The 25,270-nt window shown below is 39.6% G+C and overlaps 1 protein-coding gene across 6 annotated transcripts in view; it reads right to left on the minus strand.

The window, feature by feature from the left end:
- Positions 1-25,270, minus strand: part of PREX2 (phosphatidylinositol-3,4,5-trisphosphate dependent Rac exchange factor 2) — a 188,914-nt gene that overhangs the window by 111,207 nt on the left and 52,437 nt on the right. Inside the window, exon 1 of one of the 6 annotated variants that reach the window (XM_039334980.1) lies at positions 1,559-2,053. The exons of 2 other annotated variants lie outside the window; for them this stretch is intronic. In XM_039334980.1, coding sequence (XP_039190914.1) covers positions 1,559-1,699 — 141 coding nt within the window. In that variant the 5' untranslated portion in view covers positions 1,700-2,053. Of the gene's footprint in view, positions 1-1,558; positions 2,055-25,270 lie in introns of those variants that run through there. 3 more of the 6 variants (XM_039334971.1, XM_039334991.1, XM_039335024.1) reach the window with 3 other exon arrangements.

Genomic DNA, 25,270 nt, shown 5'->3' on the forward strand with positions numbered 1-25,270 from the left:
TATGTAAATCCAGTTAAAACAAGCTGGATTTTGATGTTCAGGTACATCCCAGTAGAAACCCCCCCCCCAAAAGTAACTTTCATGTAAAACCAAATGACAAATTACAATGTTTTCAATTAGATATACTAATATGTATTGATGTACTCAGAGTTTACCAGAATAGACTTCAAAGCTGTTTTATAGATCATATTTTACTTCATGTTCTTTTCAGCAGACAAGCAAAGCATTTTCTCTCACATGATAATCAGCAGAAAGTTCCACATACATCAGAAAACTAAACAGGAAGTTTGCTATTTGAAATATTTCCCCTTCAGACAGGATGAAGAGGGGAGGGGGAAAAGAAGAAAAATGTGAAGCCTACTATGGCAGGCACTCTACAGAACCAACCAGATAACTTGATTACTTTTTAATTATGCTGCCAATAAATCCTGAAGATAATGTAGTTGATGTTTATAATATAATCCTTAAATTATTTTTGTTCCATGAGACAACTTTATCCATATGCAAAACCATATTCTATTATATTGATTCTAGAAAAACCTCTGCCCAAGAAGTACATAAAATTGATGTTTTTAAAATTATCTTATTTTTTAAGACTTACTCAGCCTTTGTTTGCAAAGTAAATCAAATGTGAAGTGATTATATATGATTATATTATATATGATTAAATTGCAAGTTAAAAATACAGTGTTTAAGTTCACACATTAATCCAAAACTTTAAAACATAAATTTTGGGTTACTGTGATGTGTGCATCTAAGCCCTAGAGTTGGACCTAGACTTAATCAAAGTAGACCTATTGAAATGGTATTTTAAGTGTCATTAAACAATAATCACATACGCTTAAGTACAAAGGACCATCTTAAGTGGCATTAATTTAAATGGATGCACTAAGTTCCCTGCCATTTTTTTCTCAATAATCAGTCACCAACCATTACCAAAACAAAATTTGAGCAGGAGGATTTCAAACGGGAATAAGAGTAAATGCTAGAGTACATGTGACTTTAATATTACACAGATGCTGTAGATCAACCACCTCACCTCCTTTGTACTTTTTCTCTGGTTATCCCCTATCAGAGCACAGGACAATATAAAGAGTTTAAAGTTGAAACGATATACTTCTATAGTTAACACATTCGTAATCGTAAACTCAGCGAGCCTGATTTTCTTTTTCACTCCATGAACGCTGAGAAGTTATCTGCTAGGAAATGGCCTTTGGTAGGAAGCCCAGATTTCAGCTTGTTTGCTCCAAACGTTATTTTTTCTTCCTGTTTACACATCAACTAAGACTGTCCACGGCCACTAGAAATCCAAGATGCGCTTCTAAGATATGCATTCCTTTCCAAACGTTGCTGACCTCGACGCCTCAAAGAATCGCAAGCGGCATCTTTTCATTTCACATTAGCAGACCCTGCAGATTTATTACCTTCGCATTCATTATCCCGCTCTCCGCTGTCAAGCTTGGCAAGGGGGAGAAGGGGGGGAGGGAAGACAGGGCAATTCTTTGTACACAGCTAGCTAGGAAAAGGCGGGGGGGGGGGAGAAGGAAATGTAACTCACCGACACCAAAAACTCCAAGGTGTTCACATAGTCGCGCTCCGTCTTCAGCAGCTCATTCAAAACGCACACCCGCAGGCGCAGCTGCTTCTCCGGGTCCTTCCCGCTCTCGCCTTTCCCTTCCCCTTTGCTTTCTTCTGTCATTATTTCTCTCCTCTCCAAAAGAAGCGCCGCTAGAACTTTTCTCTTTCTTCCTAAGGCGGCCGTCGAGGAAAAAGACCCCACTGCCACCCACCCCCTACCCCCTACGAAGTTCGGAAAAGAAAACAATCCAAGCGCCCGCGCGCTTCCTTTACGGAGAGGGCACCTAAGGGACTAAGGCAGGCTCCCGGGCTATGCAGCAACTTTCCTCTTCCCGCCCACCAGTAAGGGCTCTTTTCCAGTAAGGAAGAGGGACCCTGCCTGTAGGAAATGAGCGGCCTCCTCCGCAGAGCAAAGAGGTTTGGAGGATCACAGCAGGAGCAGCCCCTGGACATTAATCAAAAGCGTTGCATCCATGTGACTCCGACCCCTTCCGTTGCTCGCGCCAAATTTCAGGAAAAAGGAAAGGAAGCCGAACCTTGGGAATGGTTGCGTGCCAACGATGGCTTGTTTGACACGCAAGCCTGTGTGCGCTCGAGTTTGTTCTGCACTAATTGGAGATCTCCCAGCTGAAGAGCTGCAACTTTAAAGTGCCCTAAGCAAGGATGAGTTTAAATTCTGAAATCTGGCTCTTAATGTATTATTCTTGGTGTTTAAGTGACCTCTTACCGACAACCGGTCTCAAGTATTATGTAAAAATCATGCAATGATAAATAGAAGGGGAGGGGAATCTGTCACAAAGCCCCATACAGCAATTAGTTTGCATAATTACATAAATAGTATATCATACACACCACTTAGAGTTGGTTACCAAAGTTTATGCTGCTGAGTGTGTTTATAGCAAAAGCCATCCTACCAACCCTCCCAAAAAAGCCAAGAAAGAGACATTTATAATGCTGGTAACTCTATCTGTTGTAGTAATGTCCTATCAAACCATTTATGATCACACTGAGGTTAAATCCATCCTGCAAGCTTTCTAACATTCCAGATTTCTATACCTTTGAGTTTATATCTGCACAGACACTTAAGCAAATGCACCCAAATATACACAGGTTTCCTACTTGTCATTTCTATGCTCCATTAGTGCAAAGAATGGATTATTTGTTTACATGATGCACAAAACATTTCCTGGCAGCTTGGAAAGAGCAAATGATTTCTCAGAGATGAGGTAGCCTCCATTTCAGGGGATGTGTTCACACAAAGGTTAGATAGCCATATGTTATGAAACTAAACTCACCAGGTTTTAGGGTACTTCAAGGTAGTTCTGCAGAATATCATCACCATTACCAAATTCTAAGCTAGGCCTAATAACTATCAGCACTAAGCTGTCCTTAAGTAAGAAAGCAACACCACTAAGAGAAGAAAATATAATACAACCAGTGGCCAAGGCTGTATTCTTGTATCAAAGCTGCTGTTAATAATTTCTCTTAACACTGAAATGCTGCAGAAAGTAAACTCAGTACTACAACCTAGGGAAATAAAAATGGTGTTATGGTTTTCCTCTAATTTTTAGTAGATATGAGAACTTATTTCTACTTTCAGCACAGGAGATGCTGCTGAGACCATTTAGGTACTGAATTATAATTCCCATCATTCCTGACCACTGCTTAAGTTTGCTGGAGTTGTATATTATGGTAATTCAGCAACTTCAGGATGTCTGCAATATTCCAGTCCTGATTTGAGTAGAAATCTATTGGATGTCTTGTGATAAGTAAAAGGAGTAAAAACCAAAAGAGGTGTTACTTGCTTCTAAAGTTGTTTAATACTGGCAGAGTAAAATAAAAGAATGTGTGACTGTGAAGTAATAGCCATAGCACCATAACTGAAGATTTAGTCTTGCTGGGGATTTTGTCACCTATTAAATATAGCGTTAAAAAGCATTAATGCTTATTAATATTATAGGATAAATGTTTGTGGTGTGCTGAGTATGCTACCAGAATATCAGAATCATGTTTTCATTGAGACACTTATAATGAAGTGCATTCCAATGTGCTTACCCTCTCACATGTACTTGGTGAGCCAAAACACTAATGCCTCTCTCAATAGCAAATAAACGAGGGTTCATTCAAAGACAGCTTCTGAGCCACTAGAGAAAAGGCAAAGAACAAGAACAGTCAATCCTCTGTTTTCTTAATTTTAATGTGTATAGTTTAGGAAAAATCACACCACAAATTGTGTCAGGAGCTAGGACATAGAAAAGCAATTATTGCCTGTGAAAAGAAAGTTATATAAGATACAAAGATGATGTGCACATGTATATACATGTGTAGGGAAGAAAATGCATTCAGCAATACTTATCCAAGCTCCTTTAATCATGCTTGTGTAAAAGAAACTTCATTCTTTAGATGGTAAAACTGGGCTCCCAAACCTTTTGGGTCCAGTGAGTACCTTTGGAATTTTGAGAGCACATTATGGGTACTAACAAAATAGTTACCATGGTGAGTGTCGGTGACCACAGAACACCCTCATACCAGAAGACAAAGCATTTGATTGTAGCTACTCACCATTTTTTCCCCATAAGAATACCTACAAAATCTATGTGGGGTCCAGAAGCAGTGCTGGATATAACAATTATGCTTAAGGACAGTACTGAACTGCATGCCATTCATTTTCATTCTTTTTTCAATTAATAGTTTTTAAAAATCTAAGTAGGGCAGGGAGCTTCAGACCTACCAAATAACATGCCAATAAACATTCTATCCACTCGTAGCTCCTATCTGGAATTTCAAACTATAGACTGAAGACATTATAAACTTTTTTTCCTAGTGCAATATGATAACCTTGGCATTTCAGTATTTCACCCAAATTAGTAATTATCACATATATGTTAAGTCCAGATGCTAGCATTTCCTTTGTTTGCAAATATCTTTGCCTTAACTGTATTCAAGGGTGGTTTATAATTTTAGTCTGTATTAACTGGTGATATGGAGACTGATCCTACACTAAAAAAGCTATAATAATTTATATTACATACATTCAATTTTAATTAACTCTAGAACAGCAAATACCCTGAATCTGGCTCTGTATTTGATACTCTGCTTTCTCATTATCTATCAACCTTCCTTCCGAAACTCAAGGCAATATATAGTATATAATACTTTTTCTCCCACTAACATTTGAAATAGGTTAGGCTTTGAGTGACTGACTCAAAACCATCCAGTAATCTTCAAGAGTGAGAGAAGATTTTAAAACAAATCTTCAAAACTCCACACCAATGTTATCTTACTATGATGATGAAAATTCATCTTCCACTTCTTTATTTGGATATGGTTCCAAAAGATAAAATGTTCTTTATTCAAAAGAATTGCATTTGGGGAAGAGACATTAACTAAAGCCTCCATGCTAAGCTACTCTTCCATAAAATGCTTTCTTCAACACAACTGGTCTTCAAAAAAGGCTCCCACATGAAGACTTGCAGTTAGAGAAAAAAAGTTGACATTTTGCACACTTTGACCTTCTCCCTCCAATCATACCAGTTGCACTTAATAAAAAATATTTATCTCACATGGAAGAGGAAGATCATAGGACACAGGACATTATTCCTCTCTTCTGCACAGGTAATCCTTGACTTATGAACCATTCAAAGTTATAATGGGCTGAAAAAAGTAATTTACAAGCGGTCCTTACACTTATGATTGTCACAGTGTGCCCCCGCCCCAGACACTGGCAAGTGGCATGTATTTACATCAGTTGCAGCATTCTGGGGTGACATGTTCATTACTTTCAACCTTCTCAGTGGCTTTGGACAAGCAAAGGCAATGGGAAAGATGAATTCATTTAATGACCGCAACAAAAAAGGTTGTAAAATCAGGCATGACTCACTTAACTGCAGCACGTACCAATGAAAGTTCTGGTCTCAATTGTGGTTGTAAGTCAAGGACTATCTCTACTGCAATTGCCATCAGTTTATCCCTGTCTCAGCAATATATCTAGAAAAACAACAACTCTGCATTAACTGTCATCAGAGACTTCTTCAAGCCAAACTGCTGTAAAGATAAACAAGAAAAGAATGCAACTCTCTGGCTAAAAATCTCCCTCGCTGTTGTTTTAAACCAGCGAGTTACCCTTAAGTAAATTATAATGACTGATTATCATAAAGCACATATGATTCCATCCTTACATCTGAGCTAAGTGGAAGTCAGAAAAGCTCATGCACTTGAGACTTAAAATCTTTTACCTTAAAATTTATTGTAACTGATTTCATAGTATGTCCAGATTATTCAAGGCTTTCAAAAAAGTCAGCTCGGTACTGTATAGTACTTGATATTTTATTATTAATGCCAACTTCTGATTTAACCTCTTTGGTTTCCTACAATTAGTTTAAGTCTACTTAGAGCTTATTACAGTTATATAATTCTTGTAAAATTCACTTTATCACTCCAACATAAGCCTATAATGTCCAAAAACCTATGAGTCTTCCTTAATGAAATGGTTAGCTGTTTCAATTGCTGACATTAAAAACCTGATAACTGGTTTGAAAGCTGTAAAAATTCTAGTAAAAGTAAAAAGATCATATTACAGCCAATAACACTGTATGCCAAGAGTAGGGGATGCATTTCTGGGGGCTGTAGAAGCCCACCAGCTTCCCACATTATGGCTTGGCCTGGCAGCATATATGGCATAACACTATGAAGCCTTGAGGTCTGCTGCCATTCTAGGCCACTAAAAGTCTCTTAGATTTTTGAGTAAGGTCTTGAAGACTCCCCCATGCCCAACCGTCTCAATGTCATGGTAAAGTTGCAGCACTTCCTCCCATGAGGGCATAGGCAAGAAGATCCTGCCCTTATGCCATAGATTTTCCTATTACACCGAAAACAGATACTGTACCTTGTTGTATCCCCTTGACGTCCATCCCAGTCCGCACATACAGATCTTGCTGCTGTTCTTCCAAACAGATGTCTACCCTGTTTTCCCAGAAGTAAGGCCTACCCCCAAAAGAAGCCCTAGATCAGCGGTTCTGAACCTATGGGTCGCAACCCCATTTGGGGTCGAACGACCATTTCACGGGATCGCCAAACGCAGTCTGCCATTTTTCCCCCTTTTCCTTAGCTGTGCTACTCCCTTTTATTCTATTGGCTTTTGGAAGCCAATAGAATACTCTCTTGAATAGAGTCTAATTCTATTGGCTTTCAAAAGCCAGTAGGAATTGTCCAGGCTGTCTCTGCCCTGCTGAGCCTGCCAAAAGTCCCAGTCTGCAAACGGTGCTGCAAGTTGTCTGCAGCGAAGGCGAGCTGTCTGGAAGCTTCCACCCCTCCCTGCTGAGCAACTACTAAAAATGTAAGAGGGCCAGGGGTGGTAGGTGGGAGGCCGGCGGGCGCAGGGAGGGTTGCTGGCGCGCATGGGGCCCGGCGGGTGTCTTACCTCCCTTGGGCTGGGCCAGCTGGTGGCCCAGCCAGTGGTCACCCTGCGCCATCACTGCCCCTTGCCAGCTACACCTTGGCCGGCACAGGGGGCGGTACCACACATGCGTGGTGCTCCCGGGCAGGGAAAGTCGACTTACAACCGGTTGGGTAATCCTCGACTTACGACCGGTTGGGGTCGCAGCATTAAAAAGGTTGAGAACCACTGCCCTAGATTGATCTTTGGGGCTGGGCCTAATATAAGCCCTACCCCAAAAATAAGCCCTAGTTTTGAGACCTAAAAATCAAGCTAGGGCGGGGATGGGAGGTGTGGATCTACCCCACGTGCCCCACACCCACTTACCTTGTAGCCAGGCCTTTCCTTGCTGGCCCACGTCTTCTGCAGCATCTTCTGCAGCCAGGCCTGCATTTCACAGTCAGAGGCCTTTCCAAGAAGGCCACTGTAGCCGAGAATCGAGCTATGGATTCAATCCATAGCTCGGTTCTGCAAGAGATCTGCAGCTGAGGACTGAGCTACAGATTGAATCCATAGCTTGGTATTCGTCTGCAGAGGCCTTCCGGAAAAGCTTGACTGCAAAATGCAGGCTGAAATGCAGCTGCAGCATGAAGCTGTTCCTTCGGCCCAAGAAGTGGGTCAGCTGGATGGGGCTGTCGGTGCCAGAGGGGAGTAAGACATCCCCCAAAAGTAAGGCCTGGTGCCTCTTTTGGACGCAAAAAAAATAAGACCCGGTCTTTTTTCGGAGAAACACAGGTATAGCATTCAACATTGGGATGACTCCTCTAGATTCTGTGGAACTCCCTTTCTCACCAGCTCATTCTGAAAATCATTGTGCAAACCATGCCTGAAATGGTCAATCAAGACTTGGTCATTCCAATGTAGAGAATATGATTCTACATTGAGGATTTTAAACTGCTGTTTAAGGTTTCCAAAGGGTACTCTGAATCTCTCCATGAGTTCTGATTATTTGTCCATGATCAGGTCAATATAAAGGACACTCTTGTGCAGTCTGTTGGAAACTCCATAGCTCAGGTTTCCATAAACAACTCAGACTGACTGCTACTCATCCATACTTTTTTGGCAAACCACGATGGGAATGCAACAAAACTGGTTGTGCTACTAGCAACAGTGGAACAGACAGCGGCTGGGCATTCTGACCTGGTTGATGAACCAATTGAAGGACTGTCAATTATAAGTTCCTCACTTCTGCTTCCATCTCCTGTCAATGTAGGAGCAAGGCTTCCACAATTTCTTGGAGTGACATAGCACCTGCCCATGAGTCTGTTGCCCTTTCCATGGTTTTCTCCTTCCCAGGAGCAATGAGTCTGGTGAGATTTATGTCAGGTAGAAGGTACCAGAACCACTTCAGAATAGGCCAAAGCAGTTTCGTTATTTTTGATCACCTATATTACAAGAATCTCACCAGAAGGCTGTATTCTCTTGAGAACCATGCTTCACTAGTCTGGTCTATGACATTTCCTCTCTCAGAATGATTCCAAACTGGCATGCTTTCTTATTCCCCCTCTCGTTTAGCCGATGGTTCCACCACATTGCTATTGGTGTAAGGCTTAGGCAACAGGCTAGAAACCAGGAGATAATGACTTCTAGTCTTGCCTTAGGCACAAAGGACCTTGAGTCAGTCACTCTCTCATAGCCCTAGGAAGCAAGCAATAGCAAATCACTTCTGAAATTTTGCCAAGAACCTACAACAACTTGTTCTGCAAAACTTGACTCGAAGGCACTAAAAAAAAGTGATGGGGAAAATACCAAAATTGAATGCTGTCACCTTATTTGTTAACTTACATATACAATATATCTTGAAAAATGTTGGAATAGAAAAATCAGAAATGGGAATTAAAACAGATGGGAGAAACATCAAAAACCTCAGATATGCTCATAATGCCACTTTGATGGCAAGAAGTAACAAAGTCTTAAGAAATCTAATGATAAAGATGAAAAACAAGACTGCAAAAACCAGAACTCTGTGCAACTTTTTACGAATCTTAATATTACTGTATGTGAACAGATCATGCCACCCAGTGCAAATGCGTGGAGGAGAAAGTGAAATATTAACAAACACTAGGCTTAAAGATTCACAGGGATAGTGATATTAGCCATGAACTAAACAGACAACTAGTGTCTACTACTTGGATGAAAGAGTAGAACGTGTCTAGACAAAATATTAAAATGGAAAGCCATCACATGCTGATCACAAATGGCTTTGAAATCTGTATCATTATAAAAGTTAATAAAGTAAAGAAAGAAAGTTAAGTAAAGAAAAATCAGTCCTTATCGATTGTGCTGGAGAAATAAGAAGAATCCTTACAGGACTACAACAATAACAAATAATTCAGTGCTAGATGAAATAAAATCAGATTGCTCTCTGAAAGCGAAAGCTTGGTTATTTTAATGCAAAGGCATTAAAGTCTGTTGCTTGGAAAATTGGCAATTAAAAAAGAGGCTAACTAAAGACCTGATGCTTATGTACTGTTGTTAATGCAAGCATGAGCTCACAAGAACTCAGAGAAGCAGTTACTGATGGTGTGTCTTGGCAAAATTTTGCCCTTTGGATTACATCAGAAACAACTGAATAATAATAATTTTGAGTTAAAATTATTAAAATGTCTACCAACTCCACAACAGAGCTCTTGCATCTACCTAGCTTGCCTTGAAGAGAATGCATGCTGTTTGATTCTACTGCAAACAATGTACATTTTTCAACTTGTATAGAATTATATTTCCAGAATATCTTAAAGGCCCAAACTTAAATTACTAGCTACATTTCAGACACTACAACTATTTTCTGAAAAATATTGTATATTACAGAGGAGAAATAATTGAAACATGGTGTGTATACTTTAGGATATACAGTACCTTATGGAATATATTGAATTTATTGCATCTTCCTCCTCTACTCAATATTACTGTAAAAAATGTTTACATCCAGCATAATTATTACCATCTTTATTTTTATATACACAAAATATAGGGAAAGAACCCATGCAGGTTTTCAATGTTAACTTTTTTGGTAATTTATATATTTCTATTTCTCCAGAGAAATTCAAAATCATTTTTAAAATCCACAAACTGTTCCTTATATTGGCACTCATGTTATTGCACTTTATACCCAGAAAATCAAATTCATAATGTTTTTGGATTTTTTCTTCAATTAACAAAATTATTTTTAAAAGCCATGAATGTATAGAATGTCACATTTTCATTATTTCTGTATACAGAATAATTTATTCCTGACATTAATATTTGCCATTAGGAATAATGATTACATATCAAAATTAGTGTTGAGTCCTTGGCGCAAAGCAGACACGAGAAGCAGTTGGAGTTCTCAGTTTTCTTTATTCTGCGTTCAGCTTACAAGTAGATGGCTTTCCTTAAACTTCCCAAACGCTCGCAGCCTCTTATATAGGCAACTCCCAGGTAAATGTGTTACTTTTCCCGCGCCAGCACCCGCGCATGCGCACGGCGCTGGCGACAGCCTGTCTGGTCCCGGGCAGCCTTGCACCTGCCCGGGACTGCCTGCACCACCCGAGCCGTTTGCAAGGCTCGGGACATAACACCCCTTTCGCCCGGGCTGAAACTACTACCAACATATAATCATTTGTTCTATACAGCGTTCCGCTCCCCAGTGCTTCCACTGTTTGCTGGCTTTTGCCTTGCCAGCAATGTTATATAATCCTCTAGGTACTTAGGAGATTTCTTTGCTCTCTGTGACCTTCTCAGCTATGGTTTACTAGCAGGAGTTCCCTGACTGGAGGGAGATGTGAGCCTGTTCTCCTTATTTTGTCTTGGTGCCTTCCAAGGGCTGTGCCCTGATGCCTGGCCTGCTTGCTCGCCCACCGGGCTCGTCAGGCCAGGGCTTCTGTCACTTTGTGACCTGGTTGACCTGCCTAGCTGTAGACCCTCGGGCCCCCTGAAGTGATAGCCACTGCTGGGCGTCTCTGTTGAACCTCCTAGGTCCGTCCAAGACCTGTCAGGAGGCTGTCCATTCCCTGAACCCCGTTCTGTGTCCGGGCTTGTGTGGGTTTCTGTACCTTCCCAAAACTCAGTTATTCCCTGATTTGGGCTAGAGGTGTTGTAGTCGGGACTTGGTTCCTCGACCACCTCCCTGTATGTTTGACCCCCTGTAGGATTTGGGGTAAGGTCAGGCCAACCTTGGGGATTGTGTGCCAGCTCTCTTGCGGGAAATGATTTGTTGGGATGCCCCCGGGTATCCTCCGTGACTGGAGTGCTGTGTGATATGTGTGGAAAGTGAGTATGCCCCCGGGGTGACTCCCTGGCTGGAGTAGGCGTGGATGCCTGGTAGTTGGGTAGGCTCATAGAATTCTTGTTCGGAGCTCTCGCGGAACCCTGGAATGGGCCGTTTGTGGCTCCATCAGTGGAGATGGGCAGCAGCTCGTGCCCTTCCCTTTGCTCCAAAGGGTCCCCCTCCCCCCCTGGAAAAGACCCAGGAGTCTCAGCTGGAAGATGCCGCCTAGGGCGGAGTTGGTCGATGTGCCTGCGCAGGACACGACCGTTGTCCAGAGCTACCTCGTAGGATAGAGGACCCGTGACCCTGGAGACAGAAGCGGGGACCCATGTATGACCAGGCCCGTAATTGCGAGTCCAGACCGGGGCACCCTCAAGTAGTTGTCTAGGTGCCCTAGGATGTGAAGTAGATGAAGGCAATCTGTCCAGATGCAACCGGTCAAGTTTAGTAGTAAGTTGACGCCCCCAACGAAGTTCAGCTGGACTTCTCCCTGTAGAAGTGGACAGTGTGGTGCGATAAGAAAGGAGAAAGTCAGCCAACCTGTGATGCCAGTCCCCATAGGTGAGTCTTTTCAAGGCGTCCTTTGTGATGCGCACCATGCGTTCAGCCATACCATTGGTGGACGGGTGGAAAGGCGCAGACGTGGCATGACGAACCATGTTAGCCTGTAAAAAAGCTTGGAATTCGGAGGAAGTGAATTGAGGGCCGTTGTTGGACACAATGACATCTGGCAGCCCGTGTGCAGCAAAAATCCCCCTCAGTACCTGAATAGTCTTTGCAGTGGTGGTGGATGAGACAGGTACAACCTCAAGCCATTTCGAGTGGCTGTCAACAAGGACCAAGAAGAACTGGCCCTGAAAGGGCCCAGCGTAGTCAATGTGCACCCTAGACCATGGGGACTGTGTTTCCTCCCATCTGTGCACGGGAGCTTGGGGCATCTCTGGGCGAGATCGTTGGCACAGGTGGCATGCATGCACCTTAGCCTCAATATTTTTATCTAAACCAGGCCACCATAAGTGGCTGCGTGCAAGAGCCTTCATACGAACAATGCCAGGATGACCCTCGTGGAGGGATTCCAAGACCCTAGTCCTCATTGAGGTGGGAATGACAACTCTGTTTCCCCAAAGCAAACAACCCTGAGAAAGGGACAGCTCGTTCCTTTTGGACCAGAAACTCTGAAACTCAGGACTAGGGCAGTCCTCAGGCCAACCAGACAAAACCCAGGAACGGACACGTGAAAGTGTGTGATCTGTACCTGTTTCAGCGGCAACATCCCTGGCACTAAGAGGGAGCTCGGGCAAGGCTTGGATTGATAGAATGTTGACAGCTGGCGCAGGGTCAGCTTCCACTGTTGGCAGAGGCAGTCTACTGAGGCCATCAGCATGGCCCATATCTTTCCCAGGCTTGTGGAGTAAAGAAAAATCATATGCAGACAAAAAAATAGACCACCTAAGCATTCTAGGGGAAATGATTTGGGGAGTCTGCTTACGTGTGGTAAACAGTCCCAGCAGAGGCTTATGGTCAGTGAAGACCGTGAACTGCCTGCCATATAGAAAATTGTGGAATTTTTTAATTCCCGCAACAACAGCCAGAGCCTCCCTGTCTATCTGAGCGTAGTTGCGCTCGGCAGAAGACAATGTTCTTGAATAATATGCAACAGGAACCTGAGTTCCATCAGACCTGAGGTGGCTCAGGACAGCCCCAACCCCGTAAGGGGACGCATCACATGCGATGCACACAGGAAGAGACTCGTTGAAATGTGCAAGTACACTGTTAGAAGTGAGCAAGGCCTTGACTTCGTTAAAGCAGGCCTCATGCGTCTGTGACCACCGCCACACTGCTTGCTTGTCTAGTAGCCTGTGAAGAGGCTCAGCTACACTAGCTTTATGTGGAAGAAAAGAATTGTAGAAATTCAGGAGACCCAGGAAGGCCTGAAGTTCGGCCTTGGACTTTGGCCTAGGTGCTTCTAAAATGGCAGTTAGTTTGGATTCAGCAGGGTGAATTCCAGCAGCATCAATTTTGAATCCCAGAAATTCAGTAGAAGGCACCCCAATTTTGCATTTGTCTTTTTTGAGCTTGAGGCCTGTTTTCCTGAACCTTAACAGAACAGCCCTTAGCCTTTCAGCTAGAATGTGTGTGGAGTCTCCTGCAATTAAGACATCATCAAAGTAGGGGCAAACCCCCGGTATGCCCCGTAGTGTGTTTTCCATTACGCTTTGGAAAATCCCAGGAGCGACATTCACTCCAAACTGCAGCCTTTTTACCTTAAAGGCTCCCCTGTGGGTCACAATAGTCTGAGCTATAGCAGCATCATCATCAACAGGCAGCTGTTGATACGCTTGAGCTAGGTCAAGCTTTGCAAAAACGCGCCCCCCCTTGAGGGAGGCCAGAATATGACTGACCACAGGAACAGGATAGGCATGTTGCTGCAATGCCTTATTCAGAGTGCATTTGTAGTCAGCACAAATGCGAATGTCCCCATTTGCCTTTAGAGGCGTGACAATGGGGGTCTCCCAAGGACTGGAATCAACAGGTTCTAGGATTCCCTGTTGAATCAGTTTGTCTAACTCAGTGTCAATTTTACTCTTTAAAGCAAAAGGGACCCTTCTTGCTTTAATTCTAATGGGAGTGACAGTGGGGTCTAGCTTGAAGGACACAGGGGGTCCTTTGAATGTGCCCAGCTGGGGGCTGAAAACATCTGCAAATTCTTTGCAGACTTCCTGTAGGTCGAGTGTTTGTAAACTGTTGAGTCCTGTGACGTGTATCCCCAGGGCCTCAAACCAATCGAGTTCTATGAGACTCGTTCGTTCACCCCCTACTACTAATAAGTCTAGTGGACCTTCAAAACTCTTGTATTGCACGTTAAGGGTGGCCTCCCCCTTAACACACACTCTTGAATTTTGAAAATCTGTTAACACAATGTCAGAAGGCCTTAACTTGGCCTGAGTTCCACTACCGGAACAAATCTTCCTAAATGTATGCAAGGAGATGATTGAAAGGGCAGACCCTGTGTCTAGTTCCATAGACAATGGAACCCCTTGTAGCTTCACCTTGAGTGACAGCTTTTTCTTAATGGGCTTGTGTGTGCCTGTCCTAAGGATGCTTCTTCGCAAAGCGCAAAACCCTACCCTATTCTGGCTGGGGAATCTGGTACCTTTCAGGCGTGTTCTTCCTGAGGTTGTACCTTTCGTCGGCCCAGACACACAGCTGCAATGTGTCCTTGTTTGCCGCATGCCCGGCAGGTAGCGGAGCGGAACTTGCAGTCGGTTCTCCTGTGGCGACCTCCACAGCTGATGCACTTGAGCGGAGCTGAACAGCTTCCCTTCTGATTTTCTTCCTTCGTGGGGTGGAGACGGTCGACTTCCTCGTCCGGATCCTCCTCAGAGTTTCTTTGGGCGTCTTCCTGGTGCACGGATGCAACCTCTGGACTGTTTCTGATCGGCCGCATGTTCTTGACAGCGCCGCCTGCTGCTTCTTCTGCGGTGACTTCCCTTAAGGCATCTTGGTAGGACAATTCTTCTTTAGCGAAAAGTCTTTGTTGTAGATCTCGATGCCTTAACCCGCACACGAATCGGTCCCTCAGTCGTTCTTCGCGGTCTTTGAACTCGCAGTGCTTGGCGGCCTTCCGTAATGCGGCGATGAATTCTTTGGCCGACTCACCGGGCCGTTGATCCCTCTGCTCGAAGGTGTGGCGCCATGCGATGACGGACATCTTGGGGTGGAAGTGCTCCTTCAGTAGCTTCTTCAGATCTGCGTAGCTTACAGACTCTACTGGAACAGGTGCTGCAAGGTTTTCTGCGATGTCGAAGGCGTCTTGGCCGCAAACACAAAGCAGGGTGGCAGCCTTCAAGCTCTCTTCCCTCACTTGGTTTGCCTTGAAGTAGTTCTCCACCCTGGCTACGTATGACTCCCACCGCTCTGGATGTGAGACGTCGAATTCCGAAAGCCTTCCGATTTTCGCCATCTTCAGGAGACGGGTCTATCAGCCAGCCTATCCCCGAATGCGCACTGGATTGGCGGGTAGCTGCCGAGTCGACGCCGTTCCGCCGCTCAGGACTCACTTGGGTAAGCTTACACTTCTTCCTTTCCAGGCGGTGTAAGGCAATCCCACCCTCGTCGCCAGTGTTGAGTCCTTGGCGCAAAGCAGACACGAGAAGCAGTTGGAGTTCTCAGTTTTCTTTATTCTGCGTTCAGCTTACAAGTAGATGGCTTTCCTTAAACTTCCCAAACGCTCGCAGCCTCTTATATAGGCAACTCCCAGGTAAATGTGTTACTTTTCCCGCGCCAGCACCCGCGCATGCGCACGGTGCTGGCGACAGCCTGTCTGGTCCCGGGCAGCCTTGCACCTGCCCGGGACTGCCTGCAACGCCCGAGCCGTTTGCAAGGCTCGGGACATAACAATTAGCATCCCTAATTGGCCATCTGCAATAATTATCAACATGATTCATATGTATTGCACTTAGAACACTTGATTAAGCAGTGAATTCAAAGATGCATAAAAACTATTTTCCTTACTTAATGCTAGAAAATGTAGGAAGCAACTTAGAAAATTCTATGCTTTTAAACTTAGAAATAAGGATGAGTTCATGTACCACACAATCATTAGGTTCTACATTAATCTTTCAAAATTATATTAACAAATCAGAAGTTTGAACTGACTTCTACCAATCCCAAAAGTGCTTTTTCAAAAGGCAACTGCACTTTGTTTTTTCCTTGAAGATGTTTCACTTGTCATCCAAAAGCTTTTTCAGTTCTGACTGAATGGTGGAAGATGGAAGGATTTATATTCCTTATAGTCATCTGGCCATAGTCATACCTGGGGGAGGAGGGAAGGCCAATGGAGTTTATTATATAAAAACAAACAGAACCAATACAAATATAGAGTAACTAGACATTTACCTGTATATATTAATTTTTATTACTCCTACCAGAAACTTTTATTCCCACCACACCAAGGATCAATATCTCTGATTATTATGGTGCTCTGCTCTTCCTTTAAGCCAAAATATAAGGAACTCTAGGAATTATTATTCTTAGCAGAATAGGACACATATGGCACTGTCTCCTAGTTTAAATATACTAATTTATGCTCTCAACTTCAGTTAGCAACTCACTACTATATACATAATGTTGTTTATCTACTCTACTATGACAGGTCATCAGCTACACTAAATCTCACAATGTATAGGCAATATGGAAATAAGTTTCTGCAAAAACTTTCAAACAGAATCTGCTATTTCTATTTTTTCTTATCGAAATGAAGTTAATGATCTTTGTGGATTTTTCTGGATTTCTGGTTCTAGTGAAATGTTATTTTTCTTCTTCATGCCTTCATGGGAAAATCAACTTGTATTATTGACTCCGTATGTTATGACAGCAGATTGTTTTAATTTTATTAGAAGAATAAAATAGTGGCAGTATAAAGGGACATACCTAAGAAACAGGATCTACATACATGCGCTCCTATTTACACATTAATAGCCACCTATGTGATAATTGACATCAATTTAAATAATTTTTAAATGTCTAGACAAATTGATGAAGGACTGTGCTATTACCAATAATCTTATTATTCCATATTTAAATTTGGGCAATGTTAATTACTTTGTGCTCAGAAGTAAATACAATTATAAAAGTGGTTTAGGTATAAGATTTTTAATGTTATGAACTTTTTATTTCTTACAATCTATTTAATAGCTGTATTTTAAATGAGAAATACATTTCTGGGATAAGAAACAATCACAAGATCGTCAGTAATATTTTTATTTGTTCAGTTCAATAGAATAAAATATGCACATTCCTTTTCTCTTGACACTTATTGCATTGCTATTTTGATATCTGAATTCTTGTTATAATGAGATTTCCTAGTAAAAAAAAATCTTTCCTCAGTTTCATTCTTTTTCTTCACAAGGTTTGTGAGTAAGGCATTTCTCATTTTTCATTTCTAGAATCTGCCACATTACCAGCATAACATTATTAACCTTATTTTTATTCTCATTTAACAATAGTTTTTGAATGTATTTCTGTGCATACTGTGTATGTCTAAAACTTCTATTTATTATTAATTCATTTCTAGATTAATTCTGCAGCAGGTAATATTGTTGTTGTTAATTGCGAAGTCGTGTCCGACCCATCACGACCCCATGGACAACGTTCCTCCAGGTCTTCCTGTCCTCTACCATCTCCTGGAGTCCAGGTAATATTAGAATGCTTATTTATCTTGTGCTTCACCAAAAGCTTTTCTCTATCATTCCTAAGTTTTATTTTTTACTTTCTTTTACAATATTGATAAATTTCTTTGGAAAGATATGTGGTATTTTTTATCACTTCTGTATTAATTCACACCAACTGTAATATGTGTGTGTGTGTATGTGTGTGTGTATACACATACACACATATACAAACATATATTTGTTAAATTTATTTGATGTCTATCTCACAGTGGGGCTACGCTAGGTGGCTTGCAATAATAAAAAGGAAGAAAAATGAAAGGAGTGTAAATAGAAGTAAAATAATAGAACAATAAAATAAACTATGAAAAAGAACACAAGAATACATCAATATGATAACCAAAAAGATTGAGAGGTGGAGAGGAAAGTGCAAAGGGAGAGGGAGGTGAGGTGGTGTCTGCCTTCAGTATAGCAACCACCTCCAGGATAATAAATATAATAAAAATAAAAAAGTATAAAAAATCAGTCCTCCAAAATATTTGAGTACTTTTGAAGAGGACTCTTTTATCTACTTCTTCATAGTGGAACAATAACTTTAAATGCACTACCACATATGTAGAATTCTGAGTCAAGGCTTTGTAAACTGTTATTTTATATAAATAAATACTTTAATGAGAAAACATACAAACTCTTACTATGGAAAGTCTTGAGCAAAAATCAGAATATTTCTTCTCTTGAAGAAAAAAGGAACATGTACAGGCACAGATCATAGAGAATCATAACCCGGATTTAGTGCCACTTTTTAAGCAACAGGAAGGAACCAATCTGACTCTGAATTTGTATAATTATGAAAAATGCATTTTAGTTACATGCATTAAAATTTACTAAATGCATATAACATATAATTGTAGTTCTTAAAATATAACTTTATGTATATATTTTCAGTATTGCAGTTCTTAAACTCATGACTACCAAAACATTGTAAAGTTTCTGATTAAACTGGTATACAGGTAAGTCACTAATGTAATATGATATATAAACTTCCATATTGATTTTTATATGGAACCCAAAAAAGGGATTTAAGTCAGAGTTCAGGTCCCAGGGCAACAAAGAGATGGCCAGGAGCTGACTGTGAAACAGATACCAAACTGCTGATGTGTAAGTTCCAAGTCAAGCTAAAGTGGAAGAAGAAAACCATTCAGTTTCCACACTAGCATCTTGAATGCATATTACCATTTCAAGGTAAATATCATAAATTGCTTTGAAATACTAGGTCTTGTTGACAGGAAACCAAAGGAATTATGGACTAAAATGAAAGAAATCACCAAGGAGGAATGTGAAAAGGGACTACCAAGGATCAAAGAACAGAAGAAAGCTAACTGGATCTCAGAGGAGAACAGAAGAAAAGCGAAAGCCAAGATAGACAAATATTTCAGAGAAAAACTTAACAAAAGGTGCTATGAATTCTTAGAAGAGATAAGAAACAATATTACAACTTTACAATTTACAAGTAAAGACACTGCAGATGGAGGCAATCATGGAAAAACAGAAAAATCATTCAAAAGATTTCTGACTTCAAAAGGAAGATTACAATCTCAGATTGGTATGCTAAAGAATGCCAATGGAGAGTTAGTAACAGATTCAGAGAAGATTAAAGAAAGATGGAAGAAATATACTGCAAGAAAAATATGTCAGCAACCAAGATTCCTTTAAAGATAAGGTATTCCCTACTTACAAGAGCCTCTAGTAATAGAAGATGAAGTTACCTCCACACTTAGGTCCTTACCAAGTCAAAAGGGCTACTGGAACTGATGGATTACCACAAAAATATGGCAAACAACATAGGAAGAATCATTTCTAACCAAGCTATGCCACCAAATCCGGAGAAAGACTTCAGTATGCATTTCAATACAAAAAAAGGAGACTCATCAGAGTGTACAAACTGTCGCACAATATTCTTAATTTCACATGCCAAAAAATAATGTTTAAGATCATCTAATGAAAATTAGAGCCTACATAGAAAAGGAGATGCCGAATATTCAGTCCAGCTTTAAAGAAGGCAGAGGAGCATTAGACATTGCTTCTACTTACTGATTGAGAAAGGCAAAGTATATCAAACAATAGCCACTATGTTCTTCATTGATTATAGAAAGGCTTTTTGATTGTGTTCATCATGTCAAGGTATGGAATATGCTTAGAAAAATGAGGAACTTATATACATGTCAAATAGTCATAGTGCAGACAGAACTTAGTGAAAGATTAGATCCAGATTGCAAAAGAGTGGCACAAGGCTACACATTCTTCCTTTATTTTGTCACCTTATATGCTGAAAATATATTAACAGAAGCTGGATTGGAAGAAGATGAACATGGTTTTAAAACTGAAGCAGTAATAATAATGCTGTGCTGTGCTATGCTATGCTGGTGAAACCACTGTGATAGATAAAAAAATTAAGCACAGTGAAAAAAAATGGATTAAAATTAAATATACAGAAGACACATTAATGACAACAGGTACAATACCTAGCTTTAGAATTGGCAATGAAAATTACAAAATAGTAATTCTGTCTTTTAGGATCAACTATCAATAGTAACTATCAATAATACTCAGTAAATATACCACAGAGAGCACGTGGAAAATCAGCAATGAAAGATATTGTAAAAAAAATATTCAGATACAGTGATGAATCTAAAGATTAGAATCATGCAAGCAATTTATTTCCTTGCAATATTGTATGGAAGTGAAAATTAGACTTTGAAGTAGCATGATAAAAAGAGCATTGACACTTTGGACGATAATATTCTAGAAGACTCTTGGGAATACCATAAATAGCCAAGAAAGCAAACAAACAGATTAAAAGACATTAGATATCCAGACTGTACAAAACAAATCAATCCAGAAGTCCAACTTGAGTTGCACACAACTCAAATTATCATATTTTGGATATATGATGTATAGATTTAGCTTTCTTGAGAAGTTCGTAATACTGGGAAATTTAGAAAGAAAGAAAAGAGATCTACCAGCAGCATGGTGGATAGACTCAATTACAGCTGCCCATCACTGCTTTAGGCTATATTATGACTTCACAACTACGCTAGCTAAGATTCATTCCTGATGCATCACAGCTCTTTTTCTAAATGGAAAGTACTCAATTGAAGAGACAAAGGTAGCTAATATTGTGTCTATTATAATACAATCAGCAAATTGAAGTAATTGGCATTTGCATTCAGTTAAAATAGTATAGTGTTTAAGGTTTTGAATTAGGATCAGAAATGCCTGAGTTCTAGTGTAGTCTTATCTATGGAACTTACCTGGGTAGCTTTAAGCTAATTCTGGAGGAGTATAATTTACAACACCTTAAGCTGCTAGGGATAGGCAGCAAATAAATATAATAAAATAAATGTTTCCTTTCCGTGCAGTATTTTTGCATGAAATTCTTGCCAAGTTCATTCCTCATTCAAAAATTGATTTCAGATTAATTTCATTGAGCGTTGTGAGTCTTGAATCTATGCCTTTAAATGTACTTATCTTTATTAAATGCTTTCTACTTAAATTAAATCTGCCTATGACTTTTCAGAATCCCAAAAATTTAATACCTTGTATTTAAGATGTGATTTTTCTTCAATAAACTGTGATTTTTCTTTGGCACTTTTTCATTTATCAGCTGTGCCAAGGATGTATTTCACCATTATTCCCATTTCTTCTTATAATCAATGTTCTCTCTTCTATTTCTTGATTTTACTTAAACAAAATGGTAGAGAAATTTCAAAGCTAACATTCATCAACCTTCTGGAGAATACACTTTTAAAGAAAACAGAGATATCTATTAGTAAGTTACATAGAACATAATGTATACTCGCCAAATTATTTAGTGTTTTGAAAGCTTGCTTCCATAAAAAGTTCAGTTGGGTAGCCTAATTCAAAAAGCACAGATCTGATTTTGATACATAGTTATCGAAAAAAAGCATTTAGCTTCAACTTTTATCTGATATTGTAATAACTTCTAGCTCCACAAAAGTTTCACTTCACCTTGTCGAAGGTGTGCAAATGTGTGTTTTTGGTGGATTAATTAATTTAACACATCAATTTTCTAATTTACAAATAAGATCAACTTACTTATTTGGACAGCATACAACTTGCCTCCTTAAACTGCTCACTGTATTTTTTTATAATATAAAAAAACTAAATTGTTCATACAATATGAAAATGATTTCAGACAGATAGGTCCTAGTGCTATCAATCCAAATACACCACTATACCATCCTTCACATTTTCCTGTGGCAGGCACTAGATTATAAACATCAATGGGATGTTAAAGGTATAGAAACCAGTGACTTCAGGATCTTTGCAGGTCATTGATTTCCAGGGTTGATTGAATAAAAGCTCTTCTAGAACTCGTAGTGACTAAAGTAGAAATCGGTATCTCTTTGCTGCCAGTTCATGGACAGACAGCAAAGACAATTTATATAATCAAGGTTTGTTGATAAGCCATAAGTGCTTCAGTTTATACAGACCATAGAGATTGGAGTAACACAATCAGCTACGTAAAAAATAAAATACAACTCATGTAACATCCCTCCCTTTCTTCATTCTTCTATCACTTGTTATGAAAAAAAAAGATTACTATTCCACAAGAAAGCATGCAAAACAATAAAAAAGGCCTGACTATAAATGTAAAATTCTTCTTCCTTCCAAAGAAAAAGAGTCCAGACTTTGTTTCTAAAATGGACAGGAACTGTGAAAGTGGTTGACTAGCAAGACTATACAAAAAGAATTGCTTTTCCACACTATAAAATATTTGTCTCAAGAGACAAAGTATAACTAAATATGTGGGGGGAAAAGCACGCGCAGCAAACTGCCATGCTTTCCCCCCCACAAACCTCATAACCTTTTGATACCCTTTGTCCCAAGGAAGCAGCCAAAAGGTCATCCCCTTTTGACTTAATACCTTACCTACCTAAATAAATAATATGCTTAATACCTTACCTACCTAAATAAATAATATGCTTAAGTTCCCCCTTATCTCTTCCTGTCTTTCATCTACCTGTATTTGTCTTTACCTGATCTCTGACCATGTAATGTGTTACTAGAAAATAGTTGCTTACATGAAGACATTTTCCAATGAAGTAACCTTTGTCAGCATTTAATGTAAAAGCCTATGTATGTAAAAAGTATATAAGAAGCAATAAACTCAGAGTTTGTCAAGCTGTGTCCTGCAGCTTTAAACCTCTGCTCAAGAAATGCCTGAGTCTTTTTCTTAGCACTGTTACATAAATAGTCTTGTGGTAGCCTATAGAATAATTGATCAGGAAAGAAGTGACTAATCCATTACAGTATTTTGGACTCATTTTAAATAAGATGACATCACATCACAAAGTCTGAAGTGATCTTACTAATCTTTAAAAGACAAACAATATAATCTAATTAGAGCCACCATATTCTTTCTTTACTGTACTGTTTCAGCATGCAGAAATTTCCACTCAATTCTTCACTCAAATTATAAAACATTTGAACATTTTAAGTCGGTCATTTTCAATGAGATATCATTAACAGCCAGTTGAATACATAACAATTTAACCTCATTTTCTCATATTCTTATATTTTAATATATAGGCTAAAGACATTCCGTTTATATAAAAGGCAGCAGATATTTGAATAGACTAAGGATTAAGAAATACACATAAAGCATGGTTATTTCAGTAGTCTAGGACATGAATATGTGCCTTAATTCCAATCATCCTAAAATAAATGTGGAAATAGATATAAACTAAATTTCAAAACCCCTAAAGCGACAAGATGGAATTTGGATAATTATTCAAACCAAGAAAGTTCAAGTAATATAATACATGATGCTTTTCAGTTCAGCAAATACTCATTTTTCTGAGAGAGAATAAGATGTTGTCTAAACGTTCAGTTTGAAGCTTATTTCAGATTTGACGATCAACTTTCTGTTTACTAGAAAACATCCATCAACCAAAGCCATAAGCAACATAGCGGTTTTTGTGGGTGGACATTTACGAAGAATTAAGAAGCAACATGGCATTGGAGAGATGTTTTGACAGAAAATAGTGATCACAACTAAGTACACAAATTGTTTACATGCTCCATACCCCAAGCCCGTTTATTCTTTTCAGCAGTTTAAACTGAAAGGGACAGGATAAGCCTTTTCCCAGTGATATCTACTGCAAGTTCCACAGATATCTATTAACTTCTGAACTTCTATTCATTTTATTTAGTCTGAAATCCTATGCACAATGTGAATAAACTGAACTAAATTCAGAAGAATTTATTTTTAATTTAACCCATACAGAATTGAATTGCTAAAGTTTCCACCCCTATATACGTAAATCTAATAACTCCCACTGATTTCAGTGGAGATATGAAAGTTTAAAAATACAGCTCAAATCAGAATACACATATAAATATTTTAGCTTATTGTTCATAGTCTCCAATCATGAATGCTCAGAATTGAAAATAATTATCTCAAAAATAAATTATATTTAATTATATATCAGATGTATCAACTGAATTGTTTCATTGTATTCAGTCTCTGATTATCATAACGGATGTGATCCCATTTCCAATTAAATATAATTAAAAGAGCTGTTGCTTGGTTGGAATCATTTGTTTTGCAAGTTTAAAATATAATATTTAGCAACTTGCTTGTTTCATATTTCTGGAAACTAAAGTTTAATTTCAATATTTAATGAAATCAGGAATTCTGAGTAACTACACTGCTTTGCTATACAAATAAAAAAGAAATATTTTTGTAGCTTGCTATTTAATTCCACAGAGTGTAAAATGAATTTGGGCTTATTTAATACCACTTCTTCCCAGATTCTTTAGCTGAAATCAGAACATTTGAAGCAAGGAAGCAAAGTAAGCCTGCAGCAATACTGTATGTTGTCTATATACTGCTCTCTAGTGGGTACTTATCAGAAACAAAATAAGGCACTGACATTATTTCAAATGCAACTTATTCATTCTTCCTTAAAAGCATCCAAAATAGAAGAAAGACATTATATAATTAGCTTTCTCCTTAATGGATTTTTCTGTGATGAATGGGTTTTCATCATTTTTCTAAATGCTGGGAGAGCGGAAGCTAAATTTCATAGCCCGAGGATAGAAAAATGTCCTTTCATGAATTAAAAAGATAACCCAAGGGCTTCTAGCAGTGAGGAGGGGAGAGGTTTTCCAAAGGGCCTCTCCTGCCACGCAGGTAGGTTTATAATGGGAGATATCCCTCAGACAGACACACCCTAAGTTGTAAAGGGCTTTAAATTTTATTTTAAAGGGAACTGGCAACTCATGCAGATCTTTCAGTAATGGCATCATACAATCTCTGAACCTTGCATCAGTTAGCAGCCTAGCCATCATATTTTGCATCAATTGCAGTTGCAATTGCCAGACACTATTCAAAGGCCACCCCATGTAAAGCACATTTGATAGTCACAATGAGATATAACAAAGGTTTAGATTGCCTGGCTCAGGAACAGGCATTGTTGGCATCTTACCTATAGTTAAGGAAACATACTCTTTGCCATAGCTGTCAACTGTACATTCAATGACAGCAGCTGGTCAAGAGCCATTTCCAAACTGCCAATCTGCTCTTTACCTCATTCAAAACTGGTTTCACTTCAATCACCAAATCAAGCTTTCTCCTTATCAACACTTCTGATAGTAGCCTGGATTGGAAGCAATTAATTCCAAAATTATATTAGACTAGTAACATTTCTAACATTCTTTTTCAAGTGACATTTATTTTTCACTCAGTCTGATTCGACCCACCATTTCACCTTATTTATCCTAATACGTCCAGGGTTCAACCTATTCATTAATTAA

This window comes from Crotalus tigris, unplaced genomic scaffold (assembly GCF_016545835.1).
Source record: "Crotalus tigris isolate CLP2741 ecotype Arizona unplaced genomic scaffold, ASM1654583v1 scf7180000017546.9332058, whole genome shotgun sequence".
Lineage (NCBI taxonomy): Eukaryota > Metazoa > Chordata > Lepidosauria > Squamata > Viperidae > Crotalus > Crotalus tigris.